This window comes from Amborella trichopoda, chromosome 1 (genome assembly GCF_054954075.1).
Source record: "Amborella trichopoda isolate Santa Cruz 75 chromosome 1, AtrichopodaSantaCruz75HAP2 v2.0, whole genome shotgun sequence".
Lineage (NCBI taxonomy): Eukaryota > Viridiplantae > Streptophyta > Magnoliopsida > Amborellales > Amborellaceae > Amborella > Amborella trichopoda.
In genome coordinates, this window is record NC_142336.1 from 40,824,006 (window position 1) to 40,845,343 (window position 21,338).

At 35.6% G+C, this 21,338-nt stretch overlaps 1 protein-coding gene across 2 annotated transcripts; it reads right to left on the reverse strand.

Annotated features, from left to right (window-relative positions):
* Window positions 1-5,593: 5,593 nt before the first annotated feature.
* Window positions 5,594-20,563, reverse strand: LOC18426343 (shaggy-related protein kinase zeta). 2 transcript variants are annotated; one of them, XM_006832989.4, is made up of 12 exons: window positions 20,400-20,563; window positions 18,186-18,278; window positions 17,435-17,494; window positions 17,076-17,348; window positions 16,894-16,968; window positions 16,725-16,781; window positions 10,743-10,883; window positions 10,582-10,632; window positions 10,402-10,497; window positions 9,674-9,757; window positions 8,836-8,937; window positions 5,594-5,919 (listed from the first exon to the last, which is right to left on the reverse strand). In XM_006832989.4, exons 1-12 carry the CDS (start codon window positions 20,412-20,414, stop codon window positions 5,842-5,844), a joined length of 1,125 nt encoding a protein of 374 aa, XP_006833052.2. In that variant the 5' UTR covers window positions 20,415-20,563; the 3' UTR covers window positions 5,594-5,841. The 2 variants fall into 2 exon arrangements, with proteins under 2 accessions (XP_006833052.2, XP_088721619.1); XM_088865493.1 differs by lacking the exons at window positions 5,594-5,919; window positions 8,836-8,937; window positions 9,674-9,757; ... (1 more) ...; window positions 10,582-10,632; window positions 10,743-10,883 and adding an exon at window positions 16,197-16,465.
* Between the last annotated feature and the right edge of the window lie 775 nt (window positions 20,564-21,338).

Genomic DNA, 21,338 nt, shown 5'->3' on the forward strand with positions numbered 1-21,338 from the left:
TATTTAAACCATATTTCTCGATACTATTTGAAGGTGGGCACTAATTTGATTGTTTAGATCTTGGGCCCTATATAAACCGCACCTTAAAAGAAAAGGGAAAAATGTTATATAGAGCCGAGGCTCTAAACAATCAAATTGGAGTCTACCTTAAATTTTTCGCTAGAGAAGGTTGTTTTGATGCCCAATTATTCTCAAATTGATCATCTCGACATTAAGATGTATTGACAAGAGAAAAATAATGGATTTCAAGTTTTCAAAATAGTACATCTTGTAATGCATTTTTGGACCATCAATATTCAAGTTTTCATAGATTTACTCGATCTACACTATGTTTTAAGGTTTAAATTTTATAATTAAAGATGAAGGCTTTGACAAAGATTTTCAGTATTGACACCACATTTCTTGACACTATTTGAATGTGTACTTTATTTTGATTGATTAGAGCCTCGGCTTTATACAAACCGCCCCTTAAACACAAAAAACTAAACTACCTTTCAAATGTAGAAATGAGTCCTCTCTTAAATTCCTATTTTGAGATGATTTTGTATATATATAATCATCATTTGATATGAAAAAAAAAATTTAAAAATAAAAAAATAATAATAATTTTGTGAAGAAAAACACTTAGATCATTGGTCTTAGTCACTTATTTGCATCGATCGAGGATGCAAGCCTAGTAATGCATTCGAACTACTTTACAACTAAAATCCCTCATTTTTCCGATCTGGTTCTTCCACCACTGCTAATCCAGTTAGATTTAGGCATGAGGCACTTTCCAGGGTGCCTTTTTGCAAGGGGCGTGGTTTGTATAGAGCCGAGGCTCTAAACAATCCAATTAGAGGCCACCTTCAAATAGCGTCGAGAAATATGGTTTCAATGCTGTAAAATTTTCTGATGGCCTTAAATTATATTTTCATCTTTAGTTATAAAATTTAAAGCTTAAAAAATTATGTAGATCGAGTATATCTAAGAAAACTTGAAAATCTTGAAAAGTAACAGTCCAAAAATGCGTTACAAGATGCACTATTTCCAAAACTTGAAATCCATGTTTTCTCATGCATCTTGATGATTAATTTGATGATATTTGGGCATCAAAACAACCTCTTCTAGTGAAAGTTTTGAGGTAGGCTCTAATTTGATTGTTTACAGCCTAGGCTCAATATAAAGTTTTCCCTTTTACAAATGCAAGATGGATATTTCCAAGAGAAAAAATTGCATTTCAAGTTACATCCCAAAAATTAGGGTATTGAAAATAGTGAGTTTTTATTAGAAGAATTTTTTTTTTTTTTACAATGTTAAAAACTTTTATTGAATAGTTGCTTGGAGAGCATCATATTACATATGAGGAACTAAAGCATTCGTAAGAAGCAAAGAAGGTAAAGAAATTTTGCAAGTTCATCAACGGCATCATTTGCCTCACGAAATACATGATGGAAGGAGACCCGTAGTCCTGAAGTAGAGCAAAGGTAAAAAATCTTATAGCCCAAAAGCGTGTAGAGACCATGAAATTCTTCGTTCTTACTTACACCATTTAATAACATTGAGAGAATCTCCTTCAACCAACAAATCTCCTAAAATTCTTTTACTGACAAAGGGATTTAACCCTCGTAATTATTGGACGAACTTTATTCAATTCCAGGATGCTATGTTTTTTTAGCCACTTTGAAGAAAAACTCTCAATCGTCTCACTCCATGAACATGGTAAGAAATCCGCCCTTGGCTTAGGTGGTCAATGTGGCTAACAAATCCACAATATGATACCAACAAATTCATTACCCATTAACATGTCACAAAAAAAATGAAAAAATATTATATTTTTTTATGAGCAACAAATATTAATACCATGAGCTTAAGAAGATTTACGTTGCAAAGAGAAATTAGTAAACAACATAGAGGAATTGACATGGGAGGTTTGATTGGGATCATACTCTCCCAATGCTCACTTTGGAACGCAAGTGGTTATGTATTGATCCAGTTTCGTCATCATTACATGCAGATGAACCAGGTTTATTAGATCAGCACCATTTATAGCCTAGTTTTTTTTTTGTTTTTGTTTTCTTTCCTTTTTAATGTTAAAATTGACTAACCTGGTTTATTGGATCGCCACCGTTATGGAAAACATATGGGTTCTTTTAAACGAATAATTTGGAAAAGTACTCCAGGTACAAAGATGTCACAATCATTTTTATTCGTGAGATTTTAAATCGAGTAGTTGTAAAAGTGTTATTAACTAAACTCAAAGCTCAAAAAAAAAAAAAAAATCAACTTTGTAGTATATCCCAAGCCATCTAATTTGACATCTAATAGCTATACATAATCGAGACCTCCTTGTAACAAAAATAAATAATCTCATACTTCCGTTGAATTTTACCCAAAGAAAAAGTTGTGAATCTAGTAATCAAAACCCAATGGCTAAACCCAATCTAGTATACATTTTAAAAGGAAATAATGAAAAGAAGGTTCACACAGATAATTGTCAATAGGTGAATACGGTGGCCTTGATTATAGGAAAGAATTTTTCCATGATAGCTCCAATATTCTGAATTCGCAACCAACACGTGGAATACAACATTGACCATGGTTAATAAATTTTATTCACACTTCCATAAAAGAGAAACCTAACGGATAATGGTGGACCTCAAGCTAAAAAATGATAGCAAAAATTTTCTATAGAACCTTAATTTCTCATATTATTTTGTGGTATATTCTCTTTTTGTTTTTCTTTTAAGCGGCATAAAAAAATCCGTAATTGTCTTCTACGAGCAAAATTTATATTCACTCACGATTGATGAGGTAAAGAGACTTTCTTATTTTACAATTCACTTAAAATGTTGCAATTCCGGATTTTAAAAACGCTTTGACCTTGACCTCCTCCCCTAGTGCCTCTCCGTATCAAATCTCCTCTTTCAATATTAAAGAGCCAAACACAATCATCAGATGTGTTTGATAACCGGAAGTTAGGAACTTATTCATACTGTTCATATTTAGTGTTGGATAAAAAAATAGAAGATCAAATGGAAACTTCACTCGCATGTAGTGATAATTACATCTGAGCATTTGAGTTTATCCTTATTTGGCATGACAAGTTCTATTGTCGATATTAATTCTTATAATATCTTGATACAATAAAGGGAAAATTGTAAATACTCCCAAAGTAGACTTTCTAAACAACATTTCCCAACCAAACCTTTTTTTACAACTTTTACCCTAACACGAAGTTTTATAGCAAATACCCCCAAGAGAAAAAGTCACAATTGTTTGAATGAAAATGCCCATTATAATAGTAGTGGACCGGAAACAAAAAGTGCCGGACCAAGGGAACCTTTTACTGGATTGCTCTTCACCGGCCGGAGCCCATCACAAGATTGCCGGACTATAAAAGAAACATAAACCAAAGTGCCGGATCGAGTGCAAAAACTGTCGGACCGGGTGAAGACAAATCAAGCCACAATTGCCAGACTGAAACATGGATGTTTCAAACCATGTGAACAAGTTGTCGGACACTTTGGTTAGAGTGTCAGCCGTAGGCAAATCATGTTGAGAAATGTGACTTTTTGACTAAAAGGTATTTTTGTTAAAAAATTATAACTTTTTGACTTTAAGGGGGGAGGGGTAGTATTTGCTATAAGACTTGGTTTCAGAACAAAAGTTGCGAAAAAAATAATTGGTTGGGAGAAGGGGGAGATTGTCTAGAAAGCCTACTTTTATTGCAATTTTCCCTAAAGTAAACTTATCACATTGCAATTTTCCCTTAAGTAAACTTACCACGTTAAAGCTTCCCGTTACCATCACAATAAAAAGACCTTTTAAAATGCAATATGTATGAATTTGAAAGGTAGCATGTCATTTCACCTAAAAATACCTCTAGAATCTCAACACAGGAAATAACGAGAAATTTGCAAGAAGTGATGACAGATATTTAAGCTAAGCCTATCAATTTACAATATGTTTTCTAATATTAGTTTTCATGTACATTAAAAATTACTTCAACTTTGACTTTTGTTATTTGTAAAAACATTAGCATATTTAAGATCTTGCTTGTATGTAATTTGGATTCATATATAATATATATGTCTAATATATTAAACTCCCAGTGAATTCCTTATTGAAAGTACAAACACAATAATATTCCTATAAAACTCACTACCAAATACATCCTCGTAACGATGCTCTCAAGGACCACAAAACTGTTAAATAGTGGTTATAACATTCAATTTCAGAATAATAACCCCTCCTGTTAACGTGCAAAAATTGTATGAAGAGCAACAAGATTGTCTGAAGAGAAACCGTTGCTAAGTCTCGCTCTTTTACTTGTTATAACGAGCGTTTAAAAAAGTACCTATGCAAATCAGAATCGCTCCATTCGGATAAAAAAACATCCAAAGCCCTACAATATATCGAATAAAAAAACATCTAAGACCCTACAATATCTCGGAAACGGGAAGTTTCCCCTCAGATCCGACCGGATCAAGCGGGTATATGGTCTACACAAAGCGATTCCCCATATTATGTGCGGATGTTAAAGTTCATTGTTTCAAAAGTTTTTATCGTTGCATTCTAACGTTCGTCTGAATCGTTCTTGCACTCACTTCGTTTATATAAGCGTGCGAAAAGCTAGCTGACATTAAAGGCTTGTTTGATCGGTGGAAGAAGCAACTGCCACAATCACTTTTTTACCAAAATTGGAACGCACTGTTTTTATGCAATCGCATGGAAATTGCAGCTTCCAAAACAGCATAACACTTTAACAAACACAAACATGATACAATAACTAAAAGAAAAAGAAAAGTATACAATAAGACCATTTATCTTTGTACAAAGTGGTCAAAATTAATCTTGATCATTGGATGTGAAATTAGATGGCTGCATTTATTCCATTGACCAAGCTCAAACTTCAAAAGAAATTTTCTCAAACTTTGTGACACACCTAAGCTTTCAGAGTTCACATCGGATGGTTGTACATAATTGTAACCACCTTATATAAAAGGTAAATGATCTCATTGTATACAAGTCTGTAATTAAAAGCCGTGGCTTCCAACTATCGAACATGCTGAAGAGATTGACAACAATGCAGTATGGAACTGAAAACGGAACACGGGAATCAATCTCTCTTTGAACATTCTTTGACATGGGTTTTACGCACACACGCTAGTGACCAGTGCATTCACACGCACAAGATGGATGCATGCAGTAATAGCGCAAATAACTTCAAAAAAAACCACAAAACTAGCTCCTCTCTTGACCAAGACATGGATGAAAGTTCCAAACTTGCAGAAAATCGTAATAATGAATTTACTCCAAAGTCACAAGTCTAAATGAACATACAACAGTGAGCTTGATTCAAGGAGATTTTTTTCAAACTGATGTACACAAATAAATATGCATTAACACATTCAACAGTATCAGAAAAACAACTTTAAGTAAAGAGCACAGAAAGAAAAGAAGAACAAAAAGCAAAAGAAAAAACACTTGGCTTTTGGAGTTTTGCAGACCGTGGCAAAATTGACAACCAGCCAACACCCAAAAAACCTCTCCTCTCTCTCTCTCTCTCTCTATCTCACTCTCTCTCTCCAGTCAAGACTCCTGCTTCATCTTCATCTAACATGCTTATGATCAGTATAATAACACTACCACCAGATCTAGAAATATACAAAGCCAGAAAAAACTGGCACAACAAAGACTAGGAGAAACAAACCCCAGGCAAACATGATGAGACCGAGGAAATTCAGCCTATGGGTGCCTCCTCTGAAGTTTGAGTAAAGAATACCGCCTCTCCATTGCCTGAATAGGCAGCTAGCACTTGACCTCGAGCCATGTGCATATGAATGCTTTGCCCAGAAGTTAGAAACTCAAAAGAGATTGATTCCTTGCGTGCTCAGGGATCAGCTTGTTAATGAGCTCCGGCGGGGCACCATGCAGCTGCAAAAGAAAGACAAAAGAAAATCCAATGTATATACTGCATTGTTTGAATGGCAAATTGGCTTAGATTCCACTACTAATCAATGCTACCAATGTTCAAGTGATCAATAAAGTAAGCAGGGAATGGTTTACTTGCCATTAGGCTACTATAGATGCCTACACCAGAACAGAGCGCATAAACATGTTTGCTGTGTAAATATTGTATATGGCTAGCTACTTGGACCACGCATTAGAAAGAAATTTACACAAGTACATCGAAGCTCGTTAATTTTGGGATAGTGTGTTACAAAACAATTTATGCATTTAGATATTGTTTGGGCAGGTTTGGACAATTTTCATATTGTGGACCACGCTGTGGTTGCAGAACCACGGCATCGATCTGACTGTGGTCAACGAACCATGATATGGATCACTTGCTGTTTGGAGATCAGATTTTGGATCGGACCATGATGTTTAATTACAAACTATAGTCCATATTTTAGTAGTGAACTCCACAGACTAAATTATTTATGCGGACCACATAAGCCACACTATATATGTGTGCGTGTGTGTATATATATATATATATATATATATATATATATATATATATATATATATATATATATATATACACATCATGGTGCATAAATATGAATCCCTCTCTCTTTGAAAAGAAGGTGGACATGTATGACACATGTTGGTTATGTATCACATGGAGAGGACAATTTCTCTCCACATTTCTATTCAGACCCACCCATCCCTTCCCCTTCCCCATCCTTCCGTCCCCCAACAAAACAAAAAACACAAAAAAAAAAAATTCCAAAAAACAAAAAACCTCCTTTGATTTGGATTATGTCTTTTAGAACTATTTCGATCAATCCTTATGGATTTGAGGGCAAATCAGTTGGTGTCATTGTGGTTAAGTCAAGTTTCGAAGCACTAACCTCAGAAGGTGCTCCACTGGACGAGTTGCATCCTAGGAGTGTGCTCACTGGCACTCCATTACATCTCAGTGTTTTAGCTGAGTTGGAAGATGTTCATCGAGAAGAAAGTGAAAACATCTCGTGCCTCCAAGTTCAGGGTATTTAAATATTATTTGAGTCTCTCTCCCTCAGTCTCTCAGATATCTGACCTTGAACTCCGTTCAACTTGGAGTGAAGTGTAGATTTCAATTTTTTGGATATCTGAATCTCGTATTCTTTTCGAATTTGGATTGGAGAGCATAACTAACAGTCAGCTAGACTGCCAACCAACCTGACTGGCAATCAGACCCTTCATTAGTTGGAGGCACTAGCAGTCAGGTACAGTCAGTCAAAGGCTGCGCCTGTCAGAGTTAGTTAAGAGTTTCACTTAGTCTTCAGCCAAGGGAAACTCTGCCAAATTTATTCCAAAGATACCCAAGCACCAACAAAACCAACATCATCTTCATCATCAAAGTATTTTCTCAATTAATTGGAGTTGGTAATACGAATCTCGGTCTGTCATTCTACTTTATTAAGGGGCCATATCCTCAATGAGCCCATAAGTCCCCATATCTTGTATCACTACTTTCAATCATAACCTTTTGAGCCAACCCATTTCCCTTTTTTAGCCTTCCACTTGAACTAACTCGCATCTCTTAACGGGTATTGTACTGATCCTGGATATACATGGCCAGTCCACCTAAGTATACTCTCTTTAATCTTATCTCCTATTGATGCCGTACCTAACTTTGTTCGAATGTATTCGTTTAAAATTCTACCCTTTCTTGTCTTGCCACTTATCCATCTCAACATCCTCATCTCCGCCACACTCATTTTATCGATATCTTGTTTTTTTACCGTCCAATATTCCACCCCATAAAGCAAAGCTGGTCTCACAACTGTCCTATCGAACTTGCCCTTCAGCTTCATTGGTATAAAGTTATCACATGAAATTCCGATTCACATCTCCACTTTGCCCAACATAACTCTAATTCTATGAGCGACACTTTCCTCAATCTCTCAATTTTCCTGGATTATCGACCCAAGATATTGAAAATGTATTATTTTTTAAATCTCCTGGCCATCAATATTAACTACTTCCTCATCTCTACCCCTATTATAATTAAACTTGCATTCCAGATACTTTGTCTTAGTCCGGCTAATTTTAAAACTTTTAGATTCTAGAACATCTTTCAAAGTTATAACTTTTGTGTTGATGTCGTTTCAGGTTTCTCATTGATCAAAACTATATTATCTGCAAACAACATGTATCACGGTACCTCATCTTGTAGGTGTCTAGATAAATCGCCCATAACTAAGACAAAGGTATGGGCTCAATGCTGACCCTTGATGCAGACATACTGTCACTGGAAACTCTTTTGTCTCTCCATACCAACAAAACCAACATCAAATATAAAACAACATTCTTTATAATCTCCATATTCGAGGTGATTAGTTACAACACTTAGTCATCATCTCAGGTCATACAGGCTAGACAATTATATAGGATTGACAAGTCAGTAGCATCTCCACAATCACATCTCCAGTGTCCATACTAAATATGTAAGTTTCAGAAACTCTTGTTTTGTTTATTTGCTCATTTTCCTATCCAAAAGGGTATGAGAAATTTGAGATAGGATGGGGGATGTCAGCATCTGTTAGAACCTGACTATCAAAACTTAATAACAAATAAAAAAAATGCTTATAAATGGGTCACACAAGAAGCCTAATCTCCAAGGATAGCAAATATTTTGGAAGTAACCTATTAAGATTATCAACTTCGATGAGCACCACCTCTGGTTATGTCAGTTGAAAGTGAGAAACAATAAATCTCCTTAATTATGTAAAATTCATTTAAATTGAATATAATTAGATATTTCCCAAGTTTAAACAATATGCTAATAGGAATGCTAGTAAAAACCTTTACAAATACATTTTAAGAGAAACAATACTTGTAGGGGAGGAAGCATACTTCTAGTTTGAAGTTAAAGAGCGGCGGTAAAGGGCGACCATTTGGAAGACGAGCATTTGGTTCCCGGAGCTCATCAAAGAAGGGATGCACACATGCTTCTAGCTGCAAACCCAAGCAAAAAGTCACAATATACACATATTATATTCCTTGAAATACAAATATACAGGAATTTTCTTTCAAAACCTAAGAAGGACAAGCCAAATGAAGTAAAATATCGAGTAAAAGTCTAAATTTAAAGGTGTGCAAAAGTTCAAATAGGGATTCCTCTCCAGATTGAGCATACTCTGGTCGGTTCATAGTATAAGATGTATTTTAAAGTATGGAGCACCAATCAAGTCGATCAAAAAACTTACGACATTTGTGGTTTTATGCATATAGATGCTTTGCTGGTCATTCCACATTGTGACCATTTCTTTCTGAACAATGAATATAATTTTCATAATAAAATAGGTCAGAGGACAAACAAGATAGGGACTCGTACTCATTTTTAATTACAGTGCAGTCCCAGACATCAGAGAGGAGCACTTGGAAAATACTTAACAGTATAACTATTTTATATAATGATCTTCAAAATAATCAGAAAGATTCTGATCCATCCCAACAAAATCCTCATATCAGAAAACATGCCAAAGACGACGGAAGCACCAACTGGCATAGTTTGGATGTTTCTTTAAATTCAAGTAATTTCAGATATCACAGATTTTTCTAATGTGAACCATCACTCCAACAAATCATTCATTATTTGTCTTGGAAAAGTTAATAAATTACAGGTAAAGCATGCCCATTAAAGAAATATGCTCAATGAATTCCCTAGGCACAAGTAGAAAGAATCACTCACAGCAGTGCAACGGAGATTAGGTGAGTACTGAAGAAGCCGCGAAGCTAGATCAATTGCCTCTGGTGGCATACGTTTGTGGAAGACCTGGAAAATAGGCATCCAAAAGGAAAAGCAACCTACATAAGTTTCCTCAAAAGAAAATTCCGAAAAAGCAAAAAAAAAAAAAGAAAGAAAGAAAGAAGAAGAAGCAACTTTCAGATATTAAACAACTGAAGACTCAGAAGCATGCAGGAAAACAGACAAGAAGATAAAGAAACCACAGTAGCTAAAGGCCAAATTTGACATCAAGCTTTATAATGCTTTCATTCCCTACTTTATAGTAGATGGGAAACATTTATTATTTGAATGATTCACCAGAAGTATTTTGGCGATCAACCATTCTAGACATCCAGAAAATCAAGTAGTAGTTTCATAGTTAGTTGAGGAAACAGCCCCAATTAATATAGTCCTATGTGCCTTCCGATGCACATATGATATCTCACATCATGTAAAACAATCACAAGAGCCAATTGTTTTCTATTCATGCCAGGAGTGTACTAGTAAGAAACACAAGTTAATGTTAATGTTTAAATATTCTATGAGAAAGTATCAGTTATTGGCGACAACCTTAGAACATTTCGAAAATATAAAAAAGAAAACACCAAGCTCCTTTCGGAAGTATTAGTTTATAAAATTATCACCAAAATCAAAAACTAACTTGGTATGACAAACAAAGGGTGATTCCTTACCTTGTGCCAAGGGTGAGCTTTTATTTGTGGAAATCTAAATTCAGTGTAATTTGGATTCATACATCTGATTTCCTCACGAGTTGGAGTTCCAAGGACCTGCAAGAGTTTCATCTAAGGCATAAATTAACTTTAACCATAGCATGAATTCAAGAGTCATTTTGAGAGGAAAATATTTCTCACCTTGATGATCTCAACAAGCTGGTCTACTGCACTCTCTCCAGGAAACAATGGCTAAAGAAATTTCAAGGAAGTCAAAATGCAGAAAATGAATAAACATGTCAGAAATGGTTAAATGTATGTCCAAGGCGAGAAAACAAAGTAAAAAGAAACTGAAGCCTGACCTGGCCAAGGAGAAGCTCAGCAAGAACACAACCTGCTGACCATATATCAATTGATGTTGTATACTCTGTGGCACCAAATATGAGCTCGGGGGCCCTATAGTATCGAGAGCATATGTACGATATGTTCCCTTCACCCTTGACCTGGAAGCAATTTCATGTTACAAAATCTACACTGAAGTTGATCAAACTTAAAATGAAATGACGAAAAAAAACAACCCCTTAAAAGTTCAATGGGTATTTAGGTTATTTTATTTTTTGAAATATTTATTTTATTTTTATTTTTTTTATAAGTGCACGAGGATTAGAAGTATGGATGCCCTTAATCTCATCTATATAAAAAAGATAAAATTCAAATACTTAAGACTTGCTTTCAAATATCCAATCAAGATATGACAGTTTAGACTGATAGCCTGTAGTGAAAGTATGGACACCCAAAATTTTGCTCAATCCAATGTAGAGTTACAGGGATCGGGATGAAAACCATTTCCAAGGTTTTTATTTTTAAGATTGTTCACGGTTAATATTATTATAATAAAAGAGTACAAAGATTAGGGTCGACTTGTACAAAAGAAGTCGAGCTAAAAAACGTCGAGAAGCAAAAAATAAGAGCTGTCCAAAGAGAGGGGCTTATAGAACATGCCCATACAAGAGAAAAAGCTATGCCAAAGAGGAAGAAAAAGGCCACCCGCCGAGGTACAGAGCAAAAAAGGAGATGGACCTGTGACCAGACCAAGGATCATGCATATTAGTCGCAACTAAACGAGGGCTAAAGGCTGATTCTGAGTGGCTTCCTTAGCCAGACGATCTGCGAAGTCGTTCGACATCCTCCAAATATGCATCCATGAGATGTCTATAACCCTGCAAATATGCTCAATCTCGTAAACAATATGAGCTAGGTACCAGGAGAGACCTTTCTAGAGGCCCAGGATATAATGTTTTTTGCGTCTCCCTCGATGTGCAACTGGGAATCCCAGGAAGGGTTGAATTTCTTGATACCCATCAATAGGGCTGTAGCCTCTACGAACTGGGAGTCAACGAGACCAAGGTGTTCTGAGTAAGATGCGAGAACATCGCCATTATGGTCGAGGGAAACCCCTCCGGCTCCTACTGGGCCTGGGTTCCCTAGGGAGCATCCATAAAAATTTAGCTTAATGAATCCCACAGGGGGAAGCATCCAATTGGATGCTCTTGAGGTGTGATGAGGAGTGAGGCGAATGAAATTCTCCCAGTTGTGAAGGAATGTAGCAGCCGAAGTCCCGATGTAAAGTCTGTGATTGGATGCCCAAAAGATTACCCGCGAAGTAATCTTATGACACAGAGCTGGGGGTTCGCTTTTAATTCCACGAAAAATTATTGAATTTATTTCGAGCCAAATTATCCATAGGTTGCTGTTAAAGAAGCTTTCCAGAGGATTCTGCCCAACTTCGGCTAGTGAGAACCGAAAGAGCAAGATAGCAGCACCGGTATAGATGAAGGGGTAACCCAAGATACTCCGAATAGTTGGATAATATGGCTCCAGAGTTGAAGGGCAATCTGGCAATGAATGAGCAAGTGAGGGTTCGTTTCTTCCTCGCAAAGGCACATGACACCTATTGGGAGTTTGGATACCTCTTCTTTGGAGTAAGTCGATAGTAAGAGCACGTTCAGAGCAAGCGATCCAGTTAAAAGCTTGAACTTTTGGAGGTGCGATGGAGGACCACACTTTGGATAATACTGAGTTCGAGTTGAAGGGAAACATAGGCTGCATCAGTCTCTTATAGAAAGAGGCCACCATAAAAGAAATGGTGGGAGAGGGAGTCCAGACCATGGTGTTCGTCCCCGTAAGGGTAAGAAAAGTCGAGTGGAGGGATGCCGAGAGAGATATAAAATTTGTGGTTTCTTCTTCTGTGAGGGATCACCTAGAGGATGGATTCCAAACCCTGCAGTTACCCGAGATAACCATTTTCTCCGGGACCAGAGACCATTTCCAAGATTGGACAGGGAAAGAGGAATTATGAAAGGCTAAAAGGCCCCTAGGTTCAAGATCGCCATCCATACACTCAAAACTTCAAGGAATGAGATCCCAATGTGCTATAGAGCTCAATCTGAACTTCTAGGAATAGAATGACAAGTTCTATTAGTCTGAGCTCCATCTAGTTAAAACTCTCGGTCCTCAAGTACGCATAACTAGGTTCCCTAAGTTAGGAGCGCATTTCAAGGACTGAGATCCCAATATGCTAGAGAGCTCAATCTGAACTTCTAGGAATGGAATGACATGTTCTATAAGTCTGAGCTCCATCTAGTTAAAAATCTAAGTCCTCAAGTGCACATAACTAGGTTCTCTAGGTTAGGAGCGCAATCCATATAGTATTAAAAATAATTAATACAACATTTTTTTTAGGAATAAAATTTTAACAATTCAAATTTTAATTAATAAAGTATAAGAAATCCTATTACTCTTTAATAATCTAATATTTTTGCACTCCTTAAATGTAGTTTATATTTTAATTAAGTAACAAAAATTTTAAAGAAATTGAAACTTCATAAATGTTTTTTAAGAAAATCGTATCATTATGTAATTTAAACTTTGCATTCTTTAAGAGCAGTATGTTGGGAAAAGGCTTTGATGATGATGATGATTCGTTCAGTGTAGTTCGTGACTTTATATGATGTAATAACAATCAATTTTATATGATATACTAACAGTCATGGTCATCCTTCTTTGTTGAATAATAAGAATTATGACAAGTATTTAGTTGAAGTTCAAGGTAACTACTAGCCTAGTAAAGAGCCCAAAAGGGACAGTATAGTCTACAACCATTGAAAAATGTGTGAACAACATGCAGCTAATATATTATATAAATATTAACTAATTATGCAAAATAATCGTTGCTTACTATTAAAAAGTTTGAAACAACACTCAATTTCCACATATAGTTATTTCCACATAGTACATACCATAGTTATAAAAATCTCCCACCCAGGTTTGTGATTCCGATTCGAAATCCCGATTCCCCAATTCCAACAAGTAATCTTCACAGAATCTAGATATCAAAAAAAAAATATCTTCACAGAATCTGTTTATGTGCACTCATGAATCTCGATTACTTATTCTAAGAATCTCAATTCCGACACTAATAGAATCCCATTTCTAATATTTATTGATTCTTGAGTCCTTAATTGTTGAATCTATATTCTACATTTGTTTGAATCTGGATTCCATATATAACGATTATTTTAGAATTCAAATTGATAAACATCAAGTACCATGATTCGTATATGCAAGAAACGATGAATATCAAACATCGATCCTTTTTTTTTTTGGAATCGTAATATCACAAAAGCAAATATTAATGTTCAAATCCACAAATCCATGGAAACCGATCCAATTGCCTCCTGTAGTTCATATGTGCTCCAAATAGTAATCCGAAGAATGCATTATCAAAGTATTGGTTCCATAAAATAACTTTCAAATGCATATATCTAAAGTTCTTAACAACTATCAGTCGAATGCCTTTTGGAGGTAAAAATTGATTACTCCACGTTTGCAACCCCTATATTGAAGACACATACTACAACCTAGACAACACCATGGCACAGACAAAATCCTAGCTTGAACTTTAATAGTGAAATGAAAATTACATTTTTTTTAAAATGCATGACAAAATATTTGTATCTTTTGTAGACAATTTCCCAAAGTGGACTACGACTATCTATTAACTGAACTTACTTCGCATTATGGTTTACTTGAATCGTGTGCCAAGGTCGCAATTCAAGTTTGGAATTGGAATTGTGATTCCAACGATAAAACACTAAACTGAAAGATAGGAATCACATTTATCAGTTTCATGGAACACATTCCATACTATTATCTGAATCTCGTTTCCATATTACAGAATGTGCAATTCATAGTTATACAACAATGTGATTCACCGTGTGCGAGATGTTGATTCCAATTTCTAGGAATCGCGAATCCATGTTGTTTGAAAGAGAGTTTGACATCATCAAAAGGTGTAGTCCTTAGATGCACCGAACAATGTTTCGATTAACATTGAATCAAGTTCTAATGACAAGGAATCAAGATTCAAAAGCAAATGTTGAATGGAATAAGTTCGCAAATTGTAGGTTGCGAGAGAAGCTCCAAGAACCAAGTCTATATTACCGTAGGAGTTCTGAGTACCCTTTTGTATCATGTTGCAATCTTGTACAAGGTTAAATATCCATGATATGGGTTTCAAGACTGTGATGTTGTGAGAACCAAAAAGCGTTAATAAACTTTTGAGATGAATCTACGTACAATAATCTCTGCTAAGTTACCCAATAGATTCATAAAATCTATAAATCACGAAGTGAGTGGCAGTCCCACCTCGAGGTAAGACATTTGGGGTGGCTGCCCCACCTAAAGATCATACTTTCATATAGGATGCTTACAATAACTAAATGCTTATTATTGATCATTTAATGTACCAAGTAAAGGATTATGTGGAGCCTATTTGGTGGGTGATCAATAAAAATGCTTTACCATTTGTTTTCTCTTGATATATTTAGTGGAGCATGGAATGAAAGCCCTAAAAGGGAAAAAGAAGAAGGAAATGGGTGAACAATGATCGAAATTGCCACTTGCAGTCTTTAGTTTCAGAGGAAAATGCAACATCTTCATCTTTCAAGCTAATACCAAGCTATAGTATACGTTTGGTTTGAAATATGTAATTAGGGTCAGGCTATGATATCATCTATGTTTATTCCTAATCATCTATTTAACACTTTAAATATTTTCTCACAAAGCACTTCTCTGCTATACTGGAGGGATGGGTGCACGATTCTTGAATTGTGGGAATCCATTCTCAATCGACAGGGACAATGATTCCGGTAATGTAGGAATCACGATTGCTATTTCGCCAGATCATAACTCTAGAAGTCATTGCACTGTGTGGGATCATATTAGATTCTTGAAAGGTAGGAGGGCTCTATCCCAACATGATGAGATACTGATTCCTACAAATAAGAATCATGGTTCCTATTTTATTGGATCGTGATTCTGATTATTGGGACTCATGCCTCCATTGGTTTTCATTGTATTCCGTGATTCTGATTCCTCAAATGAATCACAATCACAGGACCAACAACTATACTTCTGAAATTGTGTTTGAGGCTCAATAGTTAGTCAATACATTCACTTCAAATCTAAGGAATCCTTTTTCAGGTCTTAAAGACCTTTGATCTCGATTGCTTAATGAAGCTCTAAGTAATTAAGGCGCAAGATATCGTTAATTTAAGACTTTTGATTCTAAGGGGGATGAAACTCAACCTCATAGAGTTACAAATCCTGATTGCCAGGTGGGCCGAGACCCGATTCCAGGCTGATATGAATCTTGACTCGAAACTGGTATGAATCTTGATTCCAAATACATCAAAAACTCGATTCCAAATACGTTAAAAACTCAATTCAAAAAATGTTAGAATCTCAATTCCATATATGAAAAAATATTGATTGCATATGGGTCGATTTCAAATAGGTCAAAAACTTCATTTCAAAGAAGTCGAATCTCGAGTCTATATACATGGGGTTCTCGATTCCATTTGGATCGAATCTCAATTCTCATAAAGTAGGAATCTCAATTCTTGCAATCCTCGTGCGGACATCAACTCTGAAAACAAGAAAAGAATCTTCTAGCCAGTTGTGATTCCGCGATTCCGATCCCCAAAATGATTTGGAATTCAGGTGTTTCCAACAGCTAAGATACCTACATATTTCACCAAAAGCCACTATAGAAATACATTGAACAGATAAATATAACAATTTTGGCAACCAATTAATGTAGGATGCATACAACATTTTGAACATTCAAATGTTGTATACGTGGATTGAATAACTCAACAAAAGTACAGTTTTTAGAAGTTCATTCGGATTCATATCTATCACAGTATCACCCAAAATTGCAAGCAAATTTTACTGGTACGAAAAATGAAAAGTCAAAGGAGCTAGAAAGTAGAAAGGCATACCAAAATTTTGGCACTTCCAAAGTCACAAAGCTTGACTTGATGAGTCAAAGGATCAACCTGGCCAATTCCCATCATACATGAAACAATGAAATATAAGTGTCCAGCATATATGGCAAAATAAATATAAAGCCACAAAGCGTCCAACTTCAAAAATATAATAAACAAATACCAGCAGATTTTGAGGCTTGACGTCTCTATGGCAGACCCGAACACCAACATGAATATAGGCCAGTGCCCTAAATATCTGGAACCATAAAAGCCAATAGAAGCAAAAATAAATATTCATCATTTAGTTTAGACAGCAAATGAACTTTTACTGCTCATTAACATAAAAGTAACAAATTACTGTACCTGGTAAGTGTACAATTTCACATAGATAAGAGGCATCCTCTGATTCATATTACTGTAATGCTTCAGGACTCTATATACAGTCTCAGGAACAAACTCCATAACCAAGTTAAGATAAAGTTCATTTTGGCTGGCAGTAGAATAGAAACAATGCTTCAATGAGACAACATTTGGGTGATCCATGCAACGCATCAGCTGCAGCTCTCGATTCTTGTACCTCCTGTCCTGCAATACCTTCTTAATTGCCACCGTCTCTCCAGTCTCTAGGCATTTGGCCTGGACAAAAGGAACTTTTTTTTATTCAAGCCACATAGAATGACAAAGTTACAAAAGACAAAATCATTTCCATCCAAAAGAGGCACCTGAAAGACTACCCCAAAAGATCCGGTTCCAACGACTCGCTCGGCCATGTAGCTGATAGTCTGAGAGGCCATATGACAAACATGAGTCATTCTAAGCTCCCACTAATTACAGATGAAAAGTAACTAATAAGCTAGTCTAAGAGAGGGAACCACTAAAAACTAGGCCATTTCATAGATCCCTATTTGATCCATCCATGAAAAAGTTTGTCAATCTGTGGATGTGCAACAATATGCCAGATTCACTTCTTTATTAGTATTCTAGTATAACATGAATTTGATACTCTCTTCTGTTGAAACAAAACACAGCATATTATGATATTCTTCTTGTAATGTGCAACAAGAAGTATTGATAATCTAATCTTCAAACTTTCTCTATCTGATAGTGGATTCTTTTTATAAATTAACAGTTCATTCATCCCACAGAGCAGACATCAAGATCTAGTGCACAAACAAGCAGAGTTTATTTAATAGATGGTGCATGCAACTTAAAATATCCTAAAACCCTAGTCTCATAATTCAATGCTCCTTGATTACCACATTAATCCTTAATCATGCATTAAGACCAAAAGCTCTTTCTTTTTGTTAAGTCTCAAGTCCAAGCATGTTGCAATATTTCAGTTGTTTAACTGTATGGAACCCATTGTATTTGATCAAATCACATTCTCTAAGAACTTCTTCCTACTCCATCTCATTAACAGTTTCCTAGATATTCCATCAAATACAAAAAAATTAAATAATTTACAACATTAACCTGCTTGGGTTCGCCATTTTTGCCTCCAATGGTAATGGAAATGATGTGCCCAGTCTCTGTGTCAGTCCCCTCCACCACGGAGGCTGATACTTCCTGCATTTTAAATTTATACATTAAAGATGAAAGAATACTAGCAAAATAGGTTGAAGAACTATCATCAAGGATTAGCTGCATGCAGGCGAAGATCAAGCAAGCAGAACATTGAAGAAGACAAGGGAAAAAACACCAATAAAAAGAAACAAGGAACATCATGAGGTTCACTAAAATCATTCACCTTGGAAATCACGAAACCAGAAAAACAGAAAACCAATCAATTTGATCAGCCCTTCCCATGTTGCAATAGATAGGAAGAAAATGAACTTTATCTTCGGCCTCTTTCCAAACATTCAGTGCCAGCCCATTAATTTATAAAATATCAAAATTTACATATCAACAAACAGAAGAGATTCAATTATCAGGAAACCCAAATATCAGGAAACAAGAAAAAAGAAAAGCCAAGTTAAAAAAGAAATGAATTCAAACAGCCAAACAAGGAACCATCAGGGGACCAGAATATATCTCAGATGATTCAACAAGAGGAGAAAGGGAAAGAAATAAAGAACAGAAATCTCAAGAGGCACATCTACTAACACCATACTATGCTTAGCAACGGAAAGCACATAATGGCAATAAAAAAAATAAAAAAAAGTCACCAGAAAATGGATGCAATGAAAAATAAAATAAAAAGATGATTCATCACAATGACCGACTCCAAATACATTAAAAGGGAAAATATAAATGAGTAAAAATGAAATAAAGCATGGAAATATTAAATGGCATCCCCCATGGAGTGCTATATAGATAATGGCAAATTCACTTTAATAATTAGATGAAGAACAACTATCATTCAATTTCTTGGAGGAATACGGAGAAGCAGAAGCAACCCCTGAGATAATTAACAGCCAGGAAAAAGGGACACAGACAACAGAAATAAGGAATCATCTAGATGAAAAGGAATAGTGCAAGTAAAGATGTAGGTATCAAATATAGAAGATATCATTAAGAATCCATTAAAGGATTACATTTGCCGAAGAAGTGACAGATAAATATTGTGACAAGACTCAGAAATACCTTCAGGAGGCATGAAAAAAAAAAACAATATCCAAATATCATTAGGAAAAGCACAAGATCAGAGAAATAAACATGAAGGATAACTCCATACAAGAAATCCAAAGCAAACAAAATGAGAAAGCAAGATCAGCAGAAGAAGATGATGCCACTAAAAAAATGCAGCGAGAAAATGAATAAAACACAATAGACCATCCCAATGCATTAAATGAGATGAAGATTCTCAAGTATACCAGGGAAGCATGCAACAAATGGAACAAAAACACGAATCGGTAAAACTTCCGCAAAAATGAACCCAAAAGGCAACGCACATGAAGCAGATGCGCTAAAAGAAACCAGTGACCAACAGCAAACAAGGATGTCACCAAAGATGAAAGATGACAGTCTTATTGTACACGCAAAAATTACTAAAATAAACCTGAAAGCCCATAAACAAACATGCAAACCAATTGATATGCCTTAAAAGATAGCTCAAAATCTCCATAGAAAGGCACAATATATCAAAACTGCAGGCATCAGAACAAACAAAGGCCAGAGAAGTTAAAATCCAGGAAGAAAATAAGGAGAACATTAGAATGCAGAAAAGATCGAACGAGAAAAATTGCAACACATGGTACGAGCATCAAAGGCAAATAGAGCAAATCCACTATGATACCACACCGCATCTCTATTCATCAAAATACCTCCAAAACATAAACAACTGTAACAAATCGGAATAAAAAGGAGCACAGGTAGCTGGAAAAGATAAATCCTTGTAGGAGAATTAATGGATTCTCTGATAAACCCTTAAACAACGCTCAGATCACCTACAAAACTCAAATTAGCTCCAGAAAACCGCAAAAGCCAAATGCAGTTATTATACATTGGAAAATCCGTCAAAATGTAAAAAAAATAAAAAAGCCATCCAAAGCTTTAACAACAACAAAAAAATGTGAAATCGCAGAAAATACTGCTGATATAGGAAACAAGTGTAAGAAATTATAGGCATATAGACCTCAAAATGGCAGGAAAAAATACCAGGAAAAGCAGAAAAAATGAGCGGGATATACAACAAAAAAAACAGAAAATTGGCATAAAATGCTGAAAAAATCCACAAAAGAAGAATACCTTTTCGTCAGCCATTAGCCGCCGAGGTGGAGGGTTAGCGATACTGAGAGTAGAAGTTAGAAAAAGAGAGTCTCTTCTTTCATTTTTCTGCTTAATTTTCTTCGTATTGAGGAGGGGGATGAGGCCCCAGAGGCAGCAAGGCCATGTGGTCTTAACACACACTTATTACTCCTCTCTCGCAACTAAACTCATTACATCACTCGATTCTTACAAAAAATAACCTCGGATATTCCTGTTATTTCCGCTAATACCCCTCTGAGAACGCTAAGATCCCTGCCGGGCAGGTGACTCAACGAATATCGACATGGACGAAAATGACCCTCGTACTTTGCATACTGTTTTGAAAGGCCTCTATCCTTTCTCTAGAGCATAAAAGACGTGAACTTCTCTTTCGTTCATCCAGCCCTCCTCCAATTTAGATTAATTGGGTTATTAATCATTTAATCTAGATATGAGGTATTTGAGTATTTTATTTTAAAGTTTTTTCCTACTAATTATACAAATATGAAATTTGTTACAAGCCATCACCTCAATGAGGCACACCTAAATAAAATATTAAAAAAATATTTTTGATAATATACCATGACTAAATCACTCTTAAAACTTTCAGAGGCATTTTAGTTATTTTATTTTATTAGAAATATTTTTTTTATATTTTTTATTGGTGTGAGTTCAAGAGAGTGTTGGACATCCAAATTTTGGTGTCAAAATGTTTTGTATAAAAAAAACTAAAAATAAAATAGTATAAAAGGTGACATTGTGATTAGGGGTATCTATGTTGTCCATTTAGAATGGACGGTTGGATAGGGAGAAGTATAGAAGTTTTATGATATAGGGGAACATAGAAAGCTTGCCCTTTAGCTTATTGGGATTGTAGACTATGAGCATTTATTTTTGGGTGCAGTTTGTATAGTGCCGAGGCTCTAAACAATCAAAGTA

What these genes read in the sequence shown, in the direction of transcription:
- LOC18426343 (XM_006832989.4), bottom strand. An exon ending in TTGGAAGTGCCAAAATTTTG is followed by an intron (nt 10,884 to 16,724) that starts GTATGCCTTTCT and finishes AATTGCTTCCAG; the next exon opens with GTCAAGGGTGAAGGGAACAT. An exon ending in AAGCTCACCCTTGGCACAAG is followed by an intron (nt 9,758 to 10,401) that starts GTAAGGAATCAC and finishes CCTATTTTCCAG; the next exon opens with GTCTTCCACAAACGTATGCC.